Here is a 26,664-nt window from a genome sequence, read left to right on the forward strand (position 1 = left end):
TGTGTGCACAGGTTAAGCATTAAAACGTTTCATAACGTTCTAAAGATTTACTTGACCAAACAAATCTATAAATGTCCAGATGTTTCACTTTATTTTCAATGAAAAATCCTCCCTTATCATGAAGACCAGCTTCACACGCTTTCAGCATTCAGACACAGAGTAGAGCAGGTCAGTAGGATTAAGGTGCGGTGACTGGGAAGGTGGTTCCATGATGGCTATCACACCAGACCTCTGAGAGAAGGTTGGATGATGTGGAGATGGTGAAGCAGGAAGTGGATAGGATTAGTAAGGAGGAAGTGAGAGCAGCAATTAAGAGGATGAAGAGTGGGAAAGTCGGTTGGACCAGATGACATACCGGTAGAAGCATGGAGATGTTTAGGAGAGATGCAGTGGAGGTTTTAACCAAGTTGTGTAACAAGATTCAGGAAGGTAAGAAGATGCCTGAGGAATGGGGAAGGAGTGTGCTGGTACTAATCTTTAAGAATAATGGAGATGTGCAACCTGCAGTAACTACAGTGGAATAAAGTTGATCAGTCACACCATGAAGTTATGGGAAAGAGTAGTGGAAGCCAGACTGAGAGAAGAGGTGACCATCTGTGATTGGTTTCATCTATGGTTTCATGCTGAGGAAGAGCACCACAGACGCCTTATTTGCTTTGAGAATGTTGATGGAAAAGTATAGAGAAGATCAGAAGGAGTTGCATTGTGTGTTTATATGACAGGGTGGAGAGAGGAGTTGTGGTATTGTATGAGGAAGTCTGGTGTGTCAGAGAAGTATGTGGGGGTGGTGCAGGACATGTATGAGGACAGTGTGACAGCAGTGAAGTGTGCAGTAGGAACGACAGACTGGTTCAAGGTGCATCAAGGATTGGCTCTGAGCCCTTTCCTGTTTGCAGTGGTGATGGGCAGGTTGAAGGACAAGGTCAGACAGAAGTCTCTGTGGACTATGATGTTTGTGGATGATATTGTGATTTGTGGTGAGAGTAGGGAGAAGGTGGAGAAGATCCTGGAGAGATGGAGGTACACGCTGGAGAGAAGGGGAATGAAAGTCAGTAGGAGTAAGACAGAGTACATGTGTGTATGAGAGGGAGGGTGGTGGAGGGGTGCGGTCAGCAGGTAGAAGAGGTGGAGAAGGTGGAGGAGTTCAGGTACCTAAGGACAAAAGTGCAGAGTAATGGAGAGTGTATTAGAGAAGTGAAGAAAAGAGTGCAGGCAGGGTGGAGTGGGTGGAGAAGAGTGATAGCAGGAGTGATTAGTGATAGAAGAGTATCTGTGAGAGTGAAAGGGAAAGTTTATAGGACTGTGGTGAGACCTGAGATGTTGTATGGTTTAGAGATAGTGGCATTGAGTAAAAGACAGTAGATGATCCACTGTGGCGACCCCTAAACAGATTATTACTTAATTAATTAATTAATCAATTAATTATTTAATTAATTTCCTTATGTCATTGGTGCATGGTGAACCCGACATAATCCTTTTATGTTAAACAGATCAATATAGAGACACACATATACATTTCAGATGTGAGCATTAAAGTAATTTTATATGCAGAAAACAAGAAAAACGTGTGAAACTTGTGTCTGAGTGTTTATATCCTGAAATTTCAGGTGAACTCAGGGAAACTTACTTTAATGAAAAGGTTTGAATAAAAAGTTACAAATGACTGAATAATTTTGAATACCAAATTTAAATTATTTCTATATTTACTGAAACGCAAAAGTATTGTAGTGTGTAAAGATTTATAAATCGAATTAACATCCGGGTCTTATAAATAAATAAATAAATAACAATCTCGAACGTTCTATACGTTCATTAAGCTGAAGCAGGTTTCGACCACGCCCACTTTCTCTTTAAATGTAACTCATAGCGCTTAGCATTGTGGGAAATGTAGTTAAAAAATGGTTCGTGTATTCTTTTCCTACTTAAACGCAAAAAGCATCATTTTTATACATTACATATCTACATATGAATTTCAACGAATTTAGCAAGACATATTATTTGGTGTTTTTGCGTAAATGTATCATTTTTGTTTATATTTTATTTTTAAAACTACATTTCCCAAGCAGCTTAAAGAGACTGCGGAAGAAGTCATGATGTGGCGGCTATGCGACGCGGATTAGCCTAGCATGTGGAGTTTAAATGGGCAGAATTTGGTTATTTTAGGATGAAACTGATAGACAGGGCTTTAGTTTTGTATTTTCTTGTTTTGTTGTCGCTCGTGTGGGAAATTAAAAGCGATGACACGCAGCCGGAGCTTCCAGGAGGCAGGAGAGAGAGAGAGGAGGAGGAAGAGGAGGACATTCATCATCAACAACAACAACAAACACAAACGTTCAGCGGAGTAGGAGAAAAAAACGGACAAAATGAAAACCCAGATCCACAACCCCCCTATAACAGGTGTGTAGTTAGCTTGAGTGCTAATTAAACTCAACTAAAAACCTAAACACATGTTCAGAATACCATGCAGTGCATAATATACACTATATACTCCATACTTTATATACTCCATTAACACTATATACTCCATATACACGATATACTCTATATACACTATATACTCCATATACACTATATACACCATAATTTATATACTCCATACTTTATATACACTATATATACATATATACACCATACTTTATATACACTATATACTTATATACTATATACACCATAATTTATATACTCCATATACACTATATACTCCATATACATATATATACACTATATATACACTATACTCCATATACTTTATATACACCATAATTTATATACTCCATATACACTATATAATAATTATATACACTATATATAATTATATACACCATACTTTATATACTCCATATACACTATATACTCCATATACACTATATAATTATATACTCCATATACACCATATACACTATATACTTTATATATATATACTATATACATATACTTTATATACTCCATATACACTATATACACCATACTATATACTCCATACACTATATACACTATACACTATATACTATATACACCATACTTTATATACTCCATATACACTATATACACTATATACTTTATATATCCATATACACTATATATACATATATACACTATATCCATATACTATATACACTATATACTCCATATACACTATATACACCATACTTTATATACTCCATATACTATATACACCATATACACTATATCCATATACACCCTATACACTATATACTCCATATACACTATATAATTATATACTCCATACACTATATACTATATACTCCATATTCACTATATACTCCATATATATATATATACTCCATATACTATATATATACTATATACACTATACTATATACTCCATATACACTATATACACCATACTATATACTCATATACACTATATATATATATATATATACACTATATACATATACACTATATACTCCATACTTTATATACTATATATATATACACTATATACTATATACTATATACTCCATATACACTATATACCATACTTTATATATCCATATACACTATATACCTATATACACTATATAATTATATACACCATATACTTTATATACTATATATACACTATATACACTATATACACCTATACACTATATATACTCCATATACACTATATACCATATACACTATATATACTCCATATACACTATATACAATTATACTTTATATACACTATATACTCCATATACACTATATACACCATACTTTATATACTCCATATACACTATATACTCCATATACACTATATACACCATACTTTATATACACTATATACTCCATATACACTATATACACCATACTTTATATACTCCATATACACTATATACTCCATATACACTATATACACCATACTTTATATACACTATATACTCCATATACACCATACTTTATATACACTATATACTCCATATTCACTATATACTCCATATACACTATATACTCCATATACACCATACTTTATATGCACTATATACTCCATATATACTATATACTCCATACACTATATACACATACTTTATATACACTATATACACATATACACTATATACACTATATACTCCATACACTATATACACTATATACACTATATACTCCATATACACCATACTTTATATACACTATATACTCCATATACACTATATACTCCATATACACTATATACTCCATATACACCCTATACACTATATACTCCATATGCACTATATACTCCATATACACTATATACTCCATATGCACCATACTTTATATACACTATATACTCCATATACACCATACTTTATATACACTATATACTCCATATACACTATATACTCCATATACACTATATACACTATATACTCCATATACACCATACTTTATATACTCCATATACACTATATACACTATATACTCCATATACACTATATACACCATACTTTATATACACTATATACTCTATATACACCATACTCCATATACACTATACATTTACATTACATTTGCGGCATTTAGCAGACGCCCTTATCCAGAGCGACGTACAAATGTGCTTTAAATCTCTAGTAGTGAATAAATCTACACTGGTACGCAAGATTACAAACTCAATATAACTATAACTCGAATTCTACAAACTTGGAAAGTGCTAATGTAGGTATTTTAGGAAGAGGTAGGTCTTCAGTCGTCGCTTAAAGATAATCAGGGACTCTGCTGTACGGACATCTAGGGGAAGTTCATTCCACCACCTTGGTGCCAGAACAGAGAAGAGCCTTGAATTGTACTTACCTCTCATTCTGAGAGAAGGTGGTACCAGTGGAGCAGTGCTGGAGGATCTCAGACAGCGTGGTGCAGTGCGAGATGTGATGAGGTCACTGAGGTAAGATGGTGCTGGTCCATTTTTGGCCTTGTAGGCAAGCATCAGTGTTTTGAATCTGATACGTGCAGCTACTGGAAGCCAGTGAAGGGAGCGCAGCAGTGGGGTGGTGTGGGAAAACTTGGGCTGATTGAACACAAGTCGTGCAGCTGCATTTTGGATCATTTGCAGTGGACGAATAGCGTTCAGGGAAGACCTGCCAGCAGAGAGTTGCAGTAGTCAGTCTTGAAATGACAAGAGACTGAACAAGCACCTGGGCAGCCTGTATGGACAGAAATGGTCGAATCCTTCGGATGTTATAGAGAAGAAATCGACAAGAACGAGCAACATTAGCGACATGTGGGAAAAAGACAGTTCATTGTCCATAGTTACCCCAAGGTTACGAGCAGTGGCTGAAGGGAGAGCAGAGAGTCATGAAGTGTTATTTGTAGATCTTGACCTGGAGATGAATCACCTGGGATGACCAGCAGTTCTGTTTTGCTGGGGTTGAGTTTAAGTTGGTGAGCACTCATCCATAAAGATATGTCTGACAAGCATGCTGAGATCCGGCGGAAGCTGTGGTATCTGATGGAGGAAAGAAAAGATGAGTTGAGTGTCATCTGCATAGCAGTGATAAGAAAACCCATGTGAGGATATGACTTCACCAATGGAGTGGGTATAGAGGGAGAAAAGGAGGGGACCAAGTACAGAGCCTTGTGGGACACCAGTGGTGAGTCTGCATGGGGCAGATGTGGATCCCTCCATGTTACCTGGTATGAGCGACCTTCCAGGTAGGAAGCAAACCATTCCCATGCTGTTCCAGATACCAAGGCTCTTGAGGGTTGACAAAAGTGTCTTGTGGTTGACTGTGTCAAATGCTGCTGAAAGGTCCAGAAAGATAAGTACAGATGACAGCTTGGCTGACCGAGCAGCATGTAGTTTCTCAGAAACAGCCAATAGGGCCGTCTCTGTGGAATGTGCCGCTTTGAACCCAGACTGGTTCGGATCGTGGAGGTTGTTCTGTGAGAGATAGACAGACAGTTGGTTAAAACAGTGCGTTCAGAGATTTAGAAAGAAAGGAAAGGAGTGATACCGGTCTGTAGTTGTTGATGTCTGATGGATCCAGAGCAGGTTTCTTCAAGATAGGAATGACCCTTGCTTGCTTGAAGGTAGTTGGTACATAGCCAGATGTTAATGACCCATTGATGATTGTGGAGATGAAGGGCAGGAGATCTTGCGTGATGGTCTGGAGCGTAGTTGAAGGGATTGGATCCAGAGGACAGGTGGTGGGATTGCAGGATCGGATGACTTGCAGTATCTCATCTTCTGTTAAGGTTGAGAAGCTTGACAGAGACGTAATGGATTGTTGGCTGTGTTCTGTAATCATTGTTGGAGGGGAAGTGAAGGTCCGGCAGATTTTCCTAATCTTCTCATCATAGAAGGAGGCAAAGTCATTAGCAGTCAGGAGGATGGAGCAGGTGCAGCAGGGGTTTAGTAGAGAAGAGAAGATGTTGTGAAGCTTACGAGGATCTTGTGCAGAGGCCTCAAGCTTTTCCTTGTAGAAGGCAGTTTTGGCAGAAGTCACCTCCAAAGAAAATTTGGTCAGGAGTGCACAGTAAGATGAGAGGTCTACATCAAGTTGTGATTTTTTCCACTTCCTCTCTGCAGATCGAAGTTCTCGTTTATTACTGCGCAAAACTTCTGACAGCCACGGTGTGGGACAAGAAGTCTTCTTCGGTCTTGTAGTCAAGGGACAAAGGAGGTCCATGGTTGAGGAAAGAGATGAGAGGAAGGAGTCCGTAGCAACGTCTAAGGGTAGAAAGGAAAAGCGGACGGGGTCAGGAAGAGATGAAAGAGTACATGAAGTTACAGAGGAGGGAGAGATAGAGTGAAGGTTAGGACGGATAAGAGAGACATGTAAATTATTTTTAGGTTGAATAGGAAGAGTGATTAAAAGGAAACCAGGTGATGATCAGAGATTGGAAGTGGAGTGGCAGTCATGTCTGTAGCTGGAGTAGGCGGGTAAAAACCAGGTCCAGGACATTTCCTCCCTTGTGTGTTGGAGGGCAGCTGTTAAATGTCAAGGAGAAGGTATTCAGAAAAGGCAAGAGGCAAGATGACTGAAGTTTGTCGGATGGGAGGTTGAAGTCACCAAGAACTGTCAGAGGGGTGCCATCAGAGGGGAAAGTACTGAGGAGCGTGTCCATCTCTTCTAGAAAGTCCCCAAGGGGACCAGGAGGGCGGTAGATGACAATGATGAAAAGGTTGATTGGAGAGGTAACTGAAACTGCATGAAATTCAAAAGAAGACATGGTTAAATGAGACAAAGGGAGAGGTGTGAAACACCATCTTCATGATAAAAGTAGACCTGTACCACCACCTCTACCAGTTTCTCTTGGTGAATGAGAGAAAGCATAGGCAGAAGACAGAGCAGCTGGTGTAGCAGTGTTCTGTGGGGATATCCAGGTCTCAGTTAGTGCCAGAAAGTCAAAGGTGTAGTGGGAAGCCAAGCCTGTGATAAAGACAGCTTTCCTTACAGCAGACTGACAATTCCAGAGCCCACCTACCACCGCTGTTTGAAATTGAGACAACAGGGAAGGGTAGATGAGGTTACTGGCGATGTGACATCTGTTCTGTGGATAGGAACGTCTGTGTCTGTAAGAGATTACTACAGAGATGGGTTTGAGGCACATTACTAATCTCCCAGTTTAAAATCAATGAGTTTATTTAAAGTAAGAGAGTATAAATAGGACTTTCTAAATAACACTAAGAGTTACTGACTTTAAGGGGGTTACCTACTTGTGGGGACTACCTACTACGAGCGCCTTCAATATTTCAGGATTCTTCTTCTACACAGCCATGATGTTGTAATTGATGCAGTATGTGGTCTGGTATTGTCATGTTGGAAAATGCAAGGTCTTCCCTGAAAGAGACGACGTCTGGATGGGAGCATATGTTATTCTAGAACTTGGATATACCTTTCAGCATTGATGATGCCTTTCCAGATGTGCAGCTGCCCATGCCACACGCACTCATGCAACTCATACCATCAAAGATGCAGGCTTCTGAACTGAGCGCTGAGAACAACTTGGGTTGTCCTTGTCCTCTTTAGTCCGGATGACATGGCGTCCCAGTTTTCCAAAAAGAACTTCAAATTTTGATTCGTCTGATTACAGAACAGTTTTCCACTTTGCCACAGTGCATTTTAAATGAGCCCTGGCCCAGAGAAAACGCCTGAGCTTCTGGATCATGTTTAGATACGGCTTCTTTTTTGACCTATAGAGTTTTAGTCGGCGATGGCGAATGGCACGGTGGATTGTGTTCACCGACAATGTTTTCTGGAAGTATTCCTGAGCCCATGTTGTGATTTCCATCACAGTAGCATTCCTGTATGTGATGCAGTGGCGTCTAAGGGCCTGAAGATCACGGCATCCAGTATGGTTTTCCAGCCTTCACCCTAACGCACAGAGATTGTTCTAGATTCTCTGAATCTTTGGATGATATGATGCACTGTAGATGATGAGAACTTCAAACTCTTTGCAGTTTTTCTCTGAGAAAATCCTTTCTGATATTGCTCCACTATTTCTCACCGCCGCATTGGGGGAACTGGTGATCCTCTGCCCATCTTGACTTCTGAGAGACACTGCCACTCTGAGAGGCTCTTTTTATACCCAATTATGTTGCCAGTTGATCTAATAAGTTGCAAATTGCTCCTCCAGCTGTTCCTTATATGTACATTTCACTTTTCCGGCCTCTTATTGCTACCTGTCCCAACTTTTTTAGAATGTGTAGCTCTCATGAAATCCAAAATGAGCCAATATTTGGCATGACATTTCAAAATGTCTCACTTTCAACATTTGATATGTTTCTATATTCTATTCTGAATAAAATCTAAGTTTATGAGATTTGTAAATTATTGCATTCCTTTTTTTAGTCACAATTTGTACAGTGTCCCAACTTTATTGGAATCGGGTTTGTACACTATATACACTATATACAGGGCACTCGGGTTCTATCTAGTGCACTACACCGAGTAAAGAAATATATAGTCTCCTCAATCCTCCCCACTTCCTAATGATTTGTTTCATCAGGCTTTTTTGTTTCTTATCTCACACTTCATCTGTCTGTCTGTATGACCAAACAACCTACAGACAGACACATATACATACTTATCTACAGACAGAATACCTACAGATGAAGTTATCTACAGACAGACAGACAGACAGACAGACAGACAGACAAAGATCTAGCTACCTATAGACCTACTTACAGACAGATGATCTCCCTACATTCAAACATACCAAACTATGAAAGGACATGTATGGAATTCTGTAATACCAGAATATGTTCAAACTATCCACCTTTTACTTTGATGACCACGTAGTCATCTGAAATAGGTTTTCAACAATCTTGAGTTCCCAGAGGTGTTGAGTGCTTGTTGGCTGCTTTCCCTTCACTCTCGGGTCCAATTCATCCCAAACCCAAAACCCAATCTCACCTGGATTCAGATGGGCTGATGGTGGATGCCATGTCATCTGATGCAGCAGTCCATCACTCCAAGACACGGTGCTCAGAACCAAAAATCTTAAATTTGGTCTCATCAGACCAGATCTAATGTCCATTCATTGCGTTTCTTGGCTCAAGCAAGTTTCTTCCCCTTGTTGTTCTTTTGAAGTAATGATTTCTTTGCCGCAATTCGACCATCAAGGTCTGACTTCCACAGTCTCCTCTGAACAGTGGGTGTTGAACTCCAAGAAGCATGTTGTATGGATTAGAGACAGTGGCATTGAGTAAAAGACAGGAGGTGGAGCTGGAGGTAGCCGAGCTGAAGATGTTTAGATGTTCGTTGGGAGTGATGACAATGGACAGGATTAGAAATGAGTTTATTAGAGGAACAGCACATGTAGGACGTTTTGGAGACAAGGTGAGGGAGGTGAGATTGAGATGGTTTGGACATGTGCAGAGGAGGGACATGGGGTATATCAGTAGGAGAATGCTGAGGATGGAGACACCAGGAAGGAGGAAAAGACCAAAGAGTAGGTTTATGGATGCAGTTGGTTGCGGTGAAAGAGGCAGATGTAGAGGACACGAGGGTGTGGAGACGGATGATCCGCTTTGGCGCCCCCTAATGGGAGCAGCTGGACGAAGAAGAAGGTGTTTCCTGACGCTGGTCATTTTAATATGCTTTTCTTCTGCAGCAGAGGTAGCTTTTGGTCTTCCTTTGACCGAGAACCTGTTTCATCATAGAGTTTGATGGTTTTGGAGACTGCATTTTGGGAGATGTTTAAAGTTCTTGAGATGTTTCGGATTGACTGACCTTTTATTTCTTAAAGTAACCATGAATCTTTTCTCTTTCCTTGTAGTGTTTCTTGTTGTAATATGGATGTGTACAGTAGTTGCAGTAGCACTAATAGTGCTTTTAACTCTGCACTCACCTTTTCCTCATTAACCGAACTTTTGTGTTTCTGATGCCTTCAACGTAGAATAAACATCACAGAAATGACCGGCAACGAAACATTACGCAGCACCACCCCCACTACCAAGGCGACGACCTCGACCCCGCCGACGGTCAAGCCCATCCTGCCGGTCCAGACGGGGGTGAAGGCGCAGGAGGAGGAGCAGTCGAGCGGCATGAGCATTTTCTTCAGCCTGCTAGTCATCGGTACGTAAACGCGAATATCTGAGCACGGCTGTGTCCCAAATCTCACTCTCATCTCCTCTAAGACATCATGCTAATGTGTAGATTCAGTATCATGAGCCGAAGTGTATTAACCAGTCAGTGTGACACCACTGAGGATCTTCAGTCTCTATGGAGTAACAGGTACCACCTAATAAACACCACGTGTTAGTGTACAATAACACATCTCCGATCTTCTCATTATCATAACTATAGTAAAAACAACACCTGTTACCATAGTAACATCCAGTTCCAGCTTCATCCAGAGTGTGAGAGATATCATAGCCTTTCCCTAATGATCTCACTGAGCTTCATGGAGGATTTCTGTGTTGTGAATATGAGGATTTTCATGAACTGTTCGAGGCCACAGAGAAGAAGACAGCACCAGGAGTTTAACTCCAACAGCTTCATTAGTAGAGGTGTAGCGGTGCATGTACAGTGGTGTGAAAAAGTGTTGGCCCCCTTCCTGATTTCTTTGCATGTTTTTACACTTTAATGTTTCAGATCATCAAACAAATTTAAATATTAATACAAGGGAACACAACATGCAGTTTTTCAAATGAAGGTTTTTATTATTGAGGGAAAACAAAATCCAAAACTACATAGCCCTGTGTGAAAAAGTGTTTGCCCCCTAAACCTAATGTTGCTGCTAAGGGTGCAGCTGCAGTTAACTGCAATCAAGAGTTTGTGAAAACCTGCACTGAGTCTGTTTCTGCGCTGTGGAGGAATTGTGCTCCACTCATCTCTGCAGAATTGTTGTAATTCAGACACATTGGAGGGTTTTCGAGCAGGAACCGCCTTTTTAAGGTCATGCCACAGCATCTCAATAGGATTCAGGTCTGGTCTTTGACTAGGCCACTTTAAAGTCTTCATTTTGGTTTTCTTCAGCCATTCAGAGGTGGCCTTTCTGGTGTGTTTTGGATCAGAACCCAAGTTCGCTTCAGCTTGAGGTCACGAACAGATGGCCGGACATTCTCCTTCAGGATTTTTTGGTAAACAGCAGAATTCATGGTTCCATTTGTCACAGCAAGTCTTCCATGTCTTGAAGCAGCAGCAGCAGTCCACAGAGTATTTTCCCAAAAGTCTTGGGGATCTTCCAGATGTTTTCTGGAAAAACTGAGAGGAGTCTTTGTTCTTTTTGCTTAGCAGAGGTTTTGGTCTTGAAACTCTGCCATGCAGACCAATTTTGCTGAGTCTCTTTCTTATGGTGGAGTCATGAACACTGACCTTCACTGAGGCAAGTGGGGCTGCTGCTCTTTGACTATTGTTGTGGGGTCTTTTGTGAGCAAGTGTTGGACAAGTCGTTGCTGTGCTCTTGGGGTAATTTTGGCTGGTCACTCCTGGGAAGGTTCTCCACATTTACATTTGCGCCATTTAGCAGACGCCCTCATCCAGAGAGACGTACAAAAGTGCTTTGCGTCTCTAGCAATGAATAAATCTACACTGTACACAGGATTACAAACTTAATATAAATATAACACTACAAACTTGGAAAGTGCTAATTTAAGTATTTCAGGAACATGAAGGTCTTCAGTCGTCGCTTGGAGATAGTCAGGGACTCTGCTGTAAGGACATCTAGGGGAAGTTCATTCCACCACCTCGGTGCCAGAACAGAGAAGAGCCTGTGTACTTACCTCTCATTCTGAGAGAAGAAGGTACCAGTGGAGCAGTGCTGGAGGATCTCAGACAGCGTGGTGCAGTGCGAGATGTGATGAGGTCACTGAGGTAAGATGGTGCTGGTCCACTTTTGGCTTTGTAGGCAATCATCAGTGTTTTGAATCTGATACGTGCAGCTACTGGAATCCAATGAAGGGAGCGCAACAGTGGGGTGGTGTGGGAGAACTTGGGCTGATTGAACACAAGTCGTGCAGCTGCGTTTTGGATCATTTGCAGTGGACGGATAGCGTTCAGGGGAAGACCTGCCAGCAGAGAGTTGCAGTAGTCCAGTCTTGAAATGACAAGAGACTGAACAAGCATCTGGGCAGCCTGTATGGACAGAAATGGTCAAATCCTTTGGATATTGTAGTGAAGAAATTGACAAGAACAAGCAACATTAGCGACATGTGGGAAGAAGGACAGTTCATTGTCCATAGTTACCCCGAGGTTACGAGCAGTGGCTGAAGAGGAGAGCAGAGAGTCATGAAGTGTTATTAGGAGATCTTGACCTGGAGATGAATCGCCTGGGATGACCAGCAGTTCTGTTTTGCTGGGGTTGAGTTTTAGTTGGTGAGCACTCATCCATGAAGATATGTCTGTCAAGCATGCTGAGATCCGAGTGGAAGCTGTGATATCTGATGGAGGGAAAGTAAAGATTAGTGGAGTGTCATCTGCATAGCAGTGATAAGAAAACCCATGTGAGGATACTGTTCCACTGTTCCACTGTTCCATCTTTTGTGATTTGTGAATGATGGATCTCACTGTGGTTCACTGGAGTCCCAAAGCTTTAGAAAAGGCTTTAGAACCTTCTCCAGACTGATGGATCTCAATTACTCAATTACTCTCATTTATTTCTGAATTGCTCTGGATCGCCGCATGACGTCTGGCTTTTGAGGATCTTTTGGTCGACTTCACTTTGTCAGGCAGGTCTTATTTAAGAGATTTCTTGATTGTGAACAGGTGTGGCAGTAATCAAGCCTGGGGGTGTGGCCAGAGAAATTCAACTCAGGTGTGATAAACCACAGTTTTAACAGGAGGGCAAACACTTTTATCCCTGAATAATAAAAACCTTCATTTAAAAACTGCATGTTGTGTTCACTTGTGTTCTCTTTGACTAATATTTAAATTAGTTTGATGATCTGAAACATTAAAGTGCGACAAACATGCAAAAAAAAAAAGAAATCAGGATTTTTCACAGCACTGTATTCTGTTTAACGTTTCAGTGCGGGTTTTTCGGTTCGGTGCGCAAATCTGAGTTCCCACAAGAACATATTGAGTACCGCAAGTTTGTCGCTGTAGTGTTTTTTCTCTTTATTATTGAAATTGAAAACATACATACAGTCTAGAGATGTGGATTTTTCGCGTTTTATGTCCAGCTTCAAGAATTTCTATTAAAAAGTGGAAAATCCTGACAATTCCACATATCGACATTTGTTAAAGTCTGCTGTAATAAGTAGAACAGTTAAGTAGATCATATCTTTAGAAAATTAAATGTTAAATCTAAAACACACACACTTATATACCGTATTTTTCGGACTATAAGCTGCTACTTTTTTCCCACGCTTTAAACCCCGCGGCTTAAACAACGAAGCGGCTAATTTATGGATTTTTCCGGGGTTTTTTCCCGGTTTCACAAACTTCAAGCCAAAAAACTGAGCCCCATAACATTAGACCAATGAAATTGCAGAACAGGTTCAGGTGAACCAATGAAACTCTTTATATTAAATCAGATGCGCTCCCACTGAATCGGGCCACACCACATCATAAATATGGATGCTGTTCCTCTGACGTTTGACCTGCCACTCACTCGGACTGTCTACAGGAAATGTGAATCATTCGTCACGCTGAAAACAACCGGGCATGAAAACACACTTCACCTGTGTTCTGAGCTGCACGGCATCGGGAGAAAAGCTTTACCGATGGTGATTTTTAAACGCACGACGATGCCAAAAGAAAAACTCTCGAGAGAAATAGTTGTGAAAGGAAGGAGGAAGACAGTGAACAATCACTTTCTTGGTAGGCTACTGTTTAGATACAAGCCGTGTAACAGACACTGTCTTTCATTAAAGCCTGTGTAAAGTTCATTAGTTTCAGTGTAGACACCTGCGGCTTATTTATGTTCAAAATAAACATCTTTGTCAAATTCAGTGTGTGCGGCTTATATATGGGTGCGTTTAATAGTCCGGAAATTACGGTACACTTCTGTATTACCAAAAAGGGGTCTAACAAATTTAATTAATTTTTTTTTTTTATTAATTTGTGCCAATTAAATGTATTACTCAGTATATTGTGTGTATTACATTTATTTGATTTATTCTATTTAATTTCTTATATATTTATTTTTTATAAAATATGATTTTATGTGTGATTTAATCAGGCATTTTATTTAAAATTGTTGAAATTGTAAAATGTTGCTGTTCTCAAGTGAATATAGTTTACTCTCTGGGTGTGATCTCTGAATATTAAATGTGTAATGAAGTGTTATTTTGATGCATTCGGTCAGTTTTGCTCCACAAACATCAATAACAGCTTGAACTCCTCAATGCTAGAAGTGAGTACAGTGTGAGGTGATAATCCACGGCGAGGTGCGAGGCGCTCACACCTAGTATTTTAACGCTCTCAGGCCGTTCTTCTTCACCTCCACATCGTGCACTAACGTCCTGGAACATCTCACACCTACACCTGTTTGTTTTTTCAGGACTCTGCATCATTCTGGTTCACCTGCTGATCAGGTTCAAGCTGCACTTCCTGCCTGAGAGCGTGGCTGTCGTTTCGCTGGGTGAGACCAAAAGAGGAAACGATTTTTTTTTTGTAACTTTGATGTTTAGGATTGTACACACTTTTGCAACACACACAGTCGATTTCGCAACCAACACCTCCCATTGCACAGAAACCACGAGCGATTGATCAAGCACATGAATGAACCTCTGGGAATTTGCAGTTAAAAAAAAAAAAAAGAAGGAGGGAGTCTCCAGTTTCGGTGCTCTGTAACGGTCCGGTCATGTTTCGTTTCCCGGGAAGTCAAAACATTTTGGTCAAAAGTATTGGGACACCCGAACTGTTCGTGTAAGATGTTTCAACTAGAAGATTCAAAACCTGTTCAAGCATGACGATGTGATTGTTGAATGAATGGAAACGCAGTGTTGTGAAACCATGGCCGAGGAGCATTTACACACATACACACACACACACGCACAAACGGGTGCTGAAACCAGTCCGACTTGTTCACTTCACTAATGCTGTAATATTTACTGCATTTCTCTTCTAGCGTTTAAGCATCATGTCCTTGCTTGTTCCTGGTGTGTACTCACACCTATACACACACCCTCGTCTTCTCTGGAACTGAACGATACAGATGACTGCCAATTCACAGAAAGTTCCTCTTCTTGTGTTTCAGTAAATAATGTTTGTTTTGTGTGTGTGTGTGTGTGTGTGTGTGTGTGTGTGTGTGTGTGTGTGTGTGTGTGTGTATACACACACACAATAATTATTTTTTTAATTTTATTTTTTTACGTAGACACATATATTTATTTTTATTTTTTTTATTTCATTCATTATTTATTGTGTTTCTTTCATTATTTGTAATCTCGTCTGGTCATTTGTAACGCTGGAGATCCGTCACACTCACCACAGGAAATCGCGATCTGTCCTCTTCCACATACAGTCCAGGTTACAGCAGCCTGTGATTGGCTCCTGTGTCTGTGATTGACAGGGGAGCAGGAGGATATGCCCCGCCCACACACAGAGCAACCGCCCACCCCGGGTTGTTTTTGATTGGGTCACAAATTCGGGGTTTTACAACAACATGGAGCTCTTTGTTTTTGTGGCTTCTAGCAGACGGAGAACCCTTGTTCTAAAAACCTATCCCTCACTTTCTCTCTCTTCCTCTCTTTGTGTCTCTCTCTCATACTTTCAGTCTCACCCTTTCTCTCTGCCTCTCTCACCCTCTTTCTCTATTCTCTCTTGCTGTCTCTCAGCTCTATCGCTTTCTCACTCTTTTGCTATATATTTGTCGCCACCTTGCTCTTGCACTCGTTTATACTCTCTGCTTTTTTCACCCTTTTTTTTGTGTCTGCTTTCTCTCGTTCTCACCCTCGCTGTCTCGTCCTCTCTCGTTTTGTCACCCACTCTGTATCTTCCTCCATCTGTCATCTCTCTCTAATTAACTGTGATGTGAGTAACGGATCTCTCTCTCTCTCTCTCTCTCTCTCTCTCTCTCTCTCTCTTCCTCTCTCGCTCACTCCCTCTTCCTCTCTCTCTCTTCTCTCTCTCTCTCTCTCTCTCTCACTCTCTCTCGCTCACTCTCTCTCGCTCTCTCTCTCTCTTGTTCTCTCTCTCTCTCGCTCACTCTCTCTCTCTCTCTCTCTCTCTCTCTCTCTCTCTCTCTCTCTCTCTCTCTCTCTCTCTCCTGCCCAGTCTGTTTGTTTCCCAGTGTTCTCTATATGCTCTGTAGTAGACAGAAAATCCTTTGTGTAGACAGAATCGTGTGGTTGCATTTCAGATGTTGCTCACTTCATATTTCATCATGTTTCTATAGAGTACATGATTCTGTCTCTCTAACTGTCTATCTGTCTGTCTGTGTACATCTGTCTGTCTCTGCAACTTTCTATCTGTGTAGATGTCTGTCTGTCTCTCTTTAACAGTCTATCTGCCCATCAGTCTGTGTACATGTGTCTGTCTGTCTAATTGTCTATCTGCTTTTTTGTCTGTCTGCATACTATCTGTTTGTCTTTCTGTCTGTGTTCTTGTCTCTCTTTAACTATTTATCTGCCTTTTTATCTGTCTGTGTACATGTCTGTCTGATTGTCTCTTTAACTGTCTGTCTGTCTGGATACACATATGTCTGTATGAATGTCTGTCTGACTGTCTCTTCAACTGTCTGTCTGTATACATGTCTGTCTGTCTGTCTGTTTGGTCTTCTGCTGTTGTAACTCATCCACCTCGAGTTTCTGTGCTTTTCTGGTAATGGCCTCTGTAACGAGGGTTTGTAAGAGTTACTTTATCTGTCCTGTCAGCTCTGACCTCTCGCTCGTTATCACGCCGTCCCCACCCACAGAACCTTCCCTCACTCAGTGCTCGATGTTTTTTGTGGTGTGCACCATGCTGTGTAGAATTCTACAGACGCTCAGGTGGGAAAATCTCAGCGCAACGGGTTTCTGGGGGGAAGAAAAAACTAAACTTGACTCAACTGTTGCCTTGGAGACATGGAGATTTTCAGAGCGTTTCAAAGTGTGACGATTGATTAATTGATTTTGTTTTATTGATAATTGATTAATTGATAGATTGATTGGATGGTTGGTTGTTTATAAACCAGCTCCTCTGTTTGGCAGGAATCCTGATGGGAGCTGTTATAAAGATCATCGAGACTCAGGAGCTGGCGAACTGGAAGGTATTAGACACCGTGTGTGTGTGTGTGTGTGTGTGTGTGTGTGTGTGTGTGTGTGTGTGTGTGTGTGTGTGTGTGTGTGTGTGATCATCAGGGTGTGTTACAGACACTCGTTACAGATGACTTTTTTTTTTTGCGACACGAGTGTTGCAGTAAAGGGGATTAGACACGGTGTTGAGACAAAGTAGGATGTTGAGACATCGGATTTGTGTTTCAATCTCCAGGATTTGGATCCAAATCACAATTACAGTCTAAAGTCCGACTTCACATGACCTGATTGCTGTAGTGGAAACACGTCTGTGAAATGCTGCTGAATCCAGAGAAAATAACTGTGTATTAGATGTGTGTATAAGGTGTGTTTGTATGTGTATTTAATGTGTGTACGGTTTGTGTAGTGTGTGTGTGTGTGTGTGTGTGTGTGTGTGTGTGTGTGTGTGTGTGTGTGTGTGTGTGTATATATATATATATATATATATATATATATATATATATATATATATATATATATATATATATATATATATATAGTGTGTATGTTGGTGTGTGTTTGTATGTGTATTCAATGTGTGTACAGATTGCGTATTAGGTGTGTGTGTGTGTGTGTGTGTTTGTTGTACAGGTGTTATTCATATTGGTCCAATTATTCAATCTTTTTCCTCTCTCTCTCTCTCTCTCCTCTCTCTCTCTCTCCATGGTCACTCCTTTCCTTCTTCTACTCGCCACCCTTCATCTCATCGTCTCTCAACTCTCTTTTCAGTTGTCTCTCATTACATTCCACTGCCTTCCCAATGACTTTGTTTGTCTCCGGCCTTCAATTCATTCCTTTATTTACTCTCTCTCTCTCTCTCTCTCTCCCTCTCTCTCTCTGTCTCTCTCTTTCTCTCTCTCTCCCTCTCTCTCTTTCTCTCCCTCTCTCTTTCTCTCTCTCCCTCTCTCTGAAGTGGTTCATTGTCATCCAGATGAACGAGATAAGCTGATGTTAGCTCATTCTATCACACACACGAATGAACTCCAGATGTTCTCCATGTGACTGAGACAGACAGAGAGGCAGCCCTCGTCTCGTGATTATCTCGGTGCGAGACGAGAGCGTGCGAGGCGAAGGGAAGGGGAAGGAGCTGTGAGCAGTTTCAGATTCATACGTTTATCCGCTTTTTTTTTTTACTAGAAAGAGAGAGGGAGTGAAGGAGAAAGAGGAAGAAAAGAAGAGTTTCTGCAGGATTTTTAATTAAAACTTGTATCTGTGCTGACAGTGCAGATCTCATAATATAATCAAAGAAAGAAGGGAGAGGTGAGAGATGAATAGACAGGAAGTAGACATGTGAGAGATGGACATGTTTATGAAATATGAGTTATGACCTTCCCTCGAACTCCTTTCGATAGCAGAAGAAAGAAAGATAAACCTCTGAAAAGCTCTGTTTCTTTAGAAAACTTTTCACCGTCGCTGTGATTGTCATCATCATCATCATCTAGATCCATCAGTTCAAAACCTTAACGTTCAGATGAGCTCCACCGCTGATTCGACATGCAGAATCACCTACACTGCTAAAGCCGTCCGTTTAGAGACAAAACTGAAGCCCACGTTTCTAAATATCGCCATCGTCCAAGAAAATCCCGTATCGAACGAGCTCTAATATACACTAAATTATTCTAACAATCTCGTGTAGGTTCCACCACTAATATTAAGTATAAATAATAATTCGTTTTTTTGTATTCGACTAAAAAGAAGCGACAGGTGCGTATTATATCCGCTACAGTTGTGACTCATGATCACAATTCTACTCAAATCGATATTATTTTTTATGCTTTTAATGACAGACATCATCCCAAATCAGCTCATAGATAAATTACAGATATACATTTTAGCATCGTGAATGAGCCCCTGTAAGTTTATCCCTAATGAACGATCCACAGTGACAGTGGCATCGGAAAAACTCCCTGAGACTTCATGAGAAAGAAACCCTGAGAGGAACCAACCTCAGAAGGGAACCAGACTCATTTCCATATGCGAGTTTTATCATTGTTCACTGGTGGACACCTGAATGCACAACTGTTTAGTGTTCGGCGATACGATACACATCATGATGCAGGGCTTACGATACGATATTTAACAATACTGTAAACAAGGCGATATATTGAGACCTATTTTAGGACTAGGATATAATTTTTTTTATGTATTTAATTTTTTTATCCCTATTTTCATACTCTATAGTTGCACTTTATACTTTTATACTCTTTATACTTTGGTTTTATTTATTTATTTCTATTTCTATTTCCATGTTTGAATGTCGGACAGTCGTAACAAGATTTTCGTTACGTGTCGTACTCTGATTTAATTCGATTTTTTAAAAGCTGTCATTAAAAACACATACCACCATATTCAAACCTTAGCACAAAATTTTTTTTATTTAACCAGAATACAGTGGGGCACTGCTAACCCTAAACCCTTAAACCAACCTGTACCATGGAACCTGTATCACACCTCAGTGCCATCAAGTCTACCACAATACATCAACACAAATAGTATCAATGTACCCGACATCATTTTTTATTTATTTATTTATTCGAATTTTTTCAAACATATGCACATAGTCATTAAAGATATGAAGTGGGATTGATGATGATGATAATGATGATTATTGCATTATATTATCATTATTACCATTAGTCCAGTAGTAGAAGCATGTTCTGAGCGCTAACTAATGTTTTACATCTAAAAGCTACACTGAATAAAGAGTAAGAATACAGTCGGGAAATAAACTCAAAATGAAACAACCGCCATGAATCTTGTATAAATGTTTTAAATATCGGTATTGCGTTTTTGTGAGAACCGATACAGTATCGCCGAACAAAGTATCGTGATGCGATACTTGTATCGATATTTTCTCACACTCTTAGATCTGTTCTTAGACAATTGTAGCAAACTGTTTATATTCATTACAGTCCAATCTTCAAGTACTCTGGAACCGTTCACAGTAACCTCATGGATCTTTAGGTTCTCCATGTGGAGAACCGTCCTCAAGTTCACCGAGTGGTTTCCAATTGGAAGAGAACTTTGGTAAGATTAGTTAAAGCAGCATAACTTAAAGGAAGAGCCAGAAGGGAACACAGGCATGAAGGATAACTGGGATATAAGATGCAAACTTGAGTAAATCTGTGAGCTGGATGACAGCATCCAATCATCTCAGTTCACTAAAACACTCAAACCAACACTGAGTCCCAAACCAGACGGCTGTTCCTTAGCTCAGCTCCATCACACCTTTCTGTGGAAAAGCCATCATACAATGTTTTACAACTACACCTCCTTCCAATACACACACACATACATACACACACACACACACACACACACACACACACACACACACACACACACACACACACACACACACTGATTCCTGTAACGTCATTATGAGGTCCGTGACCTGAGGAAGTGCAGATATTGTACACACATTGTACAATAAAGCTGTTCTTCATGCTAATGGAGGATTTTTCACTGAAAAAACATGTCTCAATGCAGTGCAAAAATTTGTGCACCCCAATGTGTTTTTTCTGAATTATTGTTGGTAACATGATAAGCCACGTCTTCTTTTCCTCACGTGGGCATTAAAGGTCACATGATAACATGCAGCCATTTCTTTCATTTACTCAATGTACAATAGGTAGAGGAATATGAGGCTAGCTAACTAGCATAAACATGCCTTTAATCTGAAATGGAGCTAGCTAGCTAGCATCATTAAATATCAAATTAAATTGAGTTAGCTAGACAACCTAGGTGGTGATACAGCCAGGGTTTGCTAGTTTGCTTCGAATGCTAATGCTAATACTGTATCAAATTATGTAAGGATACATTTTTTTATTTATTTATAGTTTTCTTTTGGCTATTCGACAGCTCTGACACTGGAGACGTTTTACTTAAACGCTACACAAACACGTTACTCATTACAAAGAAAATAAGAAAAATAATATAAAAAATGAATCAGCAACCTTCTGACCAATCAGAATCCACAATCAGACAGTGCAGTGGCAATAAATATAGTAAATAAATAAACAACCGGCTGCAGACTTCATTCCCTGAGCCGTCATGGGATTCTAATGAAATCACTGTTGGCGTTCGATGAACTTGGACATCCTCCCAGACTCCTGAGGTGTGTGTGTGTGGGTGTGGGTGTGGGTGTGGGTGTGGGTGGGTGGTGCATATCACAGGGCTTATTAGGACATTTCAGACCCTGATTGAGTTCCTATGACCATTTCCAGTCCGTTATGTGAGGTCCGTAATTTCCTGTAATCGACTGTAATGCGTGTATTTCCTCATGACTGTGTCAAAAGAAATGTTGCTTATATAACGAAATATGGAGCAAGTGTGAGACGGAAGGGTGCCATTACTTTAAATCCCTTCCTGAACATGCAGAACTTCATGATCATATTGTGTAAAAAGACGAGAGAAATGGGAAACGGTAATCAGTGCTGGTTTATATAAGCCCCGCCCACATTTTGTTGAATTGTAGTGAGTATCTGTGGTTGTGAGAGTAGGTGTGTGTGTGTGTGTGTGTGTGTGTGTGTGTGTGTGAGAGAGAGAGAAGTGTGTCCTCACAGATGGACGTCTCTTCAGGCCAATTTTATACACCACATGGACGTTCGTATGGGTTCTGCGCTAATAACTACAAGCTGTCGGTGGCAAATGGAACAAAATGCGGAAAATATTCGTGTGTGTGTGTGTGTGGGTGTGTGTGCGCACGCATGTGTGTTTATATCTTGGTGGGGACCAAATGTCCTCATACAAAACTATGAATTATTACTTTATACCATGGTCATTTCTTAGCAAGTTTAAACTGTCATTGATGTTTCCTTCTCTTTTTTCCACTCTTCTTCTTCATCTAAGGAAGAGGAGATGTTCAAACCCAACATGTTCTTCCTCCTCCTGCTGCCTCCCATCATCTTTGAATCAGGATATTCGCTTCATAAAGTAAGTCCTGGTAATGACGTGTTAAGTGTCTGAGTTAAAGCAGGAGAAGAAGTGAATGTCCTTCACACGTTTCTGTCTCTCTCTCTCTCTCTCTCTCTCTCTCTCTCTTTCTTTATCTGCCTTTAGGGAAACTTCTTTCAGAACATCGGCTCCATCACCTTATTTGCCGTCATCGGGACCGCCATATCCGCCTTCATTGTCGGGGGTGGGATCTACTTCCTGGGACAGGTACCACTTCCTGCTCCTCTAATCTGTGTTCATTAATTTAGTGTGCGTTCATACTTTCTCTCCTTCATTCCATTATTTCCTCTTTCCATACTTCCTTTACTCCTTCCCTCTATTCCTTCCTCTTTCTTTCTTTCTTTCTTTCTTTCTTTCTTTCTTTCTTTGTCATTATTTATGCTGTAAATGTTATTTCAATAAATGTTTAGCTCTGATATGAATAATCTGTAAGTGCTGAACAGGAAGTGATGTGTGTGTGTGTAAGAAAGTATAGAAAGTTAGTAAATGATGCACAGAATGGTTTGCTCAGTGGAGGTCCTTTTCCACTGAATGATGGAGAAGGGGTGCCAATACATACGCACCGCAGCAGGTGGTTAATGGCAGTAACTGTATACCTGAATACACAAACGTGTATTGTATCCTAATGTGTGTCCATGTGTGTAATGTTTGTAGTGTGTGTGTGTGTGTGTGTGTGTGTGTGTGTGTGTGTGTGTGTGTGTGTGTGTGTGTGTACATAAAGGTTCCCATGACAGTAAAGCTCCTGATAAACATGAGTCCTGAGCAATCTTTCTTTTCCCTTCTTTTCTTTTCTTTTCTTTTCTTTTCTTTTCTTTTCTCTTCTTTTCTTTTCTTTTCTTTTCTTTTTTTTTCTTTAATTATACTGTAAATGTTTCAAAAGGAAAAAAATAGTTAATATTTTTTGGGTGTTTTTTCTCACCTTTTATACATTTATATCAGAACAGTTTTAAAGTAAATATATAAATGATATTTAGAATTTAAATGATACGATGAATTTAGACTATACAATGACTGATTCATTTTAGTTTCGTTTTTTACAATGGACATTGTCTCATAGCAGCTTTACAGAATTTAAGAATAAAAGTGGTGTGTGTTTATCCCTGATGATGAAGTCTGGGGTGACTGTGGTGAAGGAAAAACTCCCTTAGATGTTATGAGGAAGAAACCTTGAGAGGAACCAGACTCAAAAGCAGAACCTCATCCTCATTTGGGTGACATCAAGAGTGTGATTATAGTCTTTAAACACTACAGAACACTGGAGAGTGAGAACTAACATGAGCACTGGAGTGAGTGATGATCTTATGATGGTCTTATACAGTCAGATGAGATTATAAAACCAGGAGCTACTGAGCAACTTATAAAATAACCATAAGATCATCACAGATCCAACACCAGTTTTTCCATGCCTTTAAACACTCAAAGAGCTTTAGTGTCCAAACTCCACATGACGTGGGATCCAAATGGCGCTGGTACGTCTCTAGATGGTCCAGGATGTTTGCGGGCATCTACTATATGAAGGTCCATAATCTTCATGAGGTGGGACATGACTGGAGCTGGAGCAACCTCAGGATGCCTCAGGATGGGTAGAGAAAGAGAAGCAGCACCTTATTTCTAAGGTGGAAGAAGCTGTTTTTGTAACTTGGTTGATATGATTTTTAAAAGACAAGTTGCTCTAAAATAACTCCCAGGTCTTTTACTGTTGAACTAGTGGTTACAGAACATACTTCTAAATGCACGTTGAGATGCTGGAGCTTCTGTGTACTGGTAAATCTCCATCTTATCAGAATTTAATAATAGAAAGTTATGGGTCATCCAGTCTTTTATTTCTTTAACACACTCAGTTATTTGAGCTAATTAAGCATATCGTCTGGTTTTAATGATATATATAGCTGGATATCATCAGCGTAACAGTGGAAGCTAATTCTATGCCCAATAATATTTCCTAAGGGAAACATGTATATTGTGAAAAGCAGGGGTCCTAGAACTGAACCTTGTGGCACCCCATAATTTACTTGCATTAACCTGGATAGCTCTTCATTTAAGTCTATGAAATGGTAACGATCAGACAGGTAGGATTTAAACCAGCTCAACCTGCCTGTTTCTGAATGCCAGTGTAATTTTGTAAGCGATCCAGGAGGAGATCATGATCTATAGTGTTGAATCCAGCACTAAGATGTAGTGAAACTAACAGCGAGATAAATCCTTGGTCTGAACCTAAAAACAGTTTATTAGTGATTATAACTAGAGCAATTTCTGTGCTATGATAGGGCCTAAAACCTGACTGAAACTCTTCAAAGATCTTGTTCTCAGAACAGAACTGGGCAGCGACAATCTTTTCTAAAATCATATAAATGGGAGATTTGAAATGGGTCTGTAATTTGATGGTGTGTTTGGATCTAAATTAGGTTTCTAAATGAGGGGCATAATAACTGCTACCTTGAGGGGTTTAAGGACGTGACCTAAAGATAGTGAGGAGTTAATAATATTGAGAAGAGGCTCACCAGCTGTATGGAACACTTCCTTCAGTAGATTAGTTGGAATGGGATCTAACTGACATGTTGTTGGTTTGGTTTTGGTGATAAGATCATGCAGCTCTTCCTGTCCTGTACATGTAAAACAGTGTAGATGTGGAGTTTCAGGTGAGACTGGATCAGGAGATAATCTCAGAGGTTGGATCTCGACAATTGTTTTTCTAATACTTAAATTGTTTTCAGTGAAGAAATGTATAAAGTCGTCACTACTAAACTGTGATGGAACACATTTTTCAGATCCCTGATTTGTAGGTAATTGAGCTGCTGTACTGAAAAGGAACCTGGGATTGTTTTTGTTGTTTTGTTTGTTTGCTCAGCATACTGTCTTTATAAACAATACCTCCAATTTAGTTTTTCTCCATTTTCTCTCCAGATTATATTATACCATGGTGCAGGTGTTTTTTTTTCTCTAAACGTTTTTAACCGGATGGGGCAGCAGTGTCTAATGTGCTAGTGAAGATAGTGTCTATGTTGTTAGCCGTTTCATCAAGATCATTCAAATGTGGGGGTTTAGTGAGAAATTCAGATAAATCAGGCAGGTTATTAATGAATCTGTTCTTAGTGGTTGGGACAAAAGACCTACCAAGTCGATAACGTGGTGAGACGCAGCTAATCTGCTCTACCGGTAGTGTGTAGAGTATGAGATAATGGTCTGTGATGTCATCACTCTGAGGTAAAATATCTATATCAGTGACGTCTGCTCCGTGGGGTGTTACTGAGTCTAGTGATGTTTTGTCCACCGAAGATATTTCTAGATTTACATCATCTACGTGAATATTTAAATCTCCTACAAGTAGCACTTTATTAAAATTAATCACGAAGTCGGGGGTCTGTACACGGTGGCCAGAGCGAGAGACAGTGGGGGTTTCCTATGTATGTCGGAAAGTACAACATTAAGAGCTAGCGCTTATAGGCAGTAATAATAAGGAGGTGACATTAGACATGTATTATTGCACAAGACACTCACACGTATTTTCACCTTGCAGTGTTTTGCCCATTAACTTAGTTCCTCTGTGTGTGTATGTGTGTGTGTGTGTGTGTGTGTGTGTGTGTGTGTGTGAGAGAGAGTGAATAATTCATCACTCCTTCCTGAGTGGTGTTTCTTGTTTCCTTTGCAGAAATAATATAATACTTGTTAAATGTAAAATATCTTTATTCACTCAGGACAGGACAGGATTTGGTACACACACACACACACACACACACACACAGACTTTTCTGTTTGAATTAAACAGCAGTTAATCGGGAAATACGAGTTCCTGGAAGATTAATGAGACATAAACACTGGAAATGCTTCTTGAGAAATTATCTTTTACTTTACTGGAATGAATCAGTGACAGTTTTGAGAAAGTCGTGTGTGTGTGTGTGTGTGTGTGTGTGTGTGTGTGTGTGTGTGTGTGTGTGTGTGTGTGTGTTTGTATATATAATATTTATCTATACATATCCTCTTTACACAGGCAGATGTTATTTACAAGATGACCATGACAGACAGGTGAGTCGTTTATTATTTACTCTAAATCATGGTGTTATTTGATTAGCATTGTGTTATCTGCTTATATATGGACTCAGACACACACCTGGTGA

At 40.0% G+C, this 26,664-nt stretch overlaps 1 protein-coding gene across 1 annotated transcript in view; it reads left to right on the plus strand.

Moving 5' to 3' along the window:
• The first annotated feature begins 2,063 nt into the window (after positions 1-2,063).
• The window catches only part of slc9a8 (solute carrier family 9 member 8), a 34,487-nt gene continuing 9,886 nt past the window's right edge, over positions 2,064-26,664 (plus strand). The window contains exons 1-7 of the mRNA XM_046869779.1: positions 2,064-2,397; positions 10,330-10,508; positions 14,878-14,958; positions 17,510-17,568; positions 22,445-22,528; positions 22,655-22,756; positions 26,538-26,572. Of these exons, the coding sequence (XP_046725735.1) occupies positions 2,165-2,397; positions 10,330-10,508; positions 14,878-14,958; positions 17,510-17,568; positions 22,445-22,528; positions 22,655-22,756; positions 26,538-26,572 (773 nt within the window). The 5' untranslated portion in view covers positions 2,064-2,164. The remainder of the gene's footprint in view (positions 2,398-10,329; positions 10,509-14,877; positions 14,959-17,509; positions 17,569-22,444; positions 22,529-22,654; positions 22,757-26,537; positions 26,573-26,664) is intronic.

This window comes from Silurus meridionalis, chromosome 16 (genome assembly GCF_014805685.1).
Source record: "Silurus meridionalis isolate SWU-2019-XX chromosome 16, ASM1480568v1, whole genome shotgun sequence".
NCBI lineage: Eukaryota > Metazoa > Chordata > Actinopteri > Siluriformes > Siluridae > Silurus > Silurus meridionalis.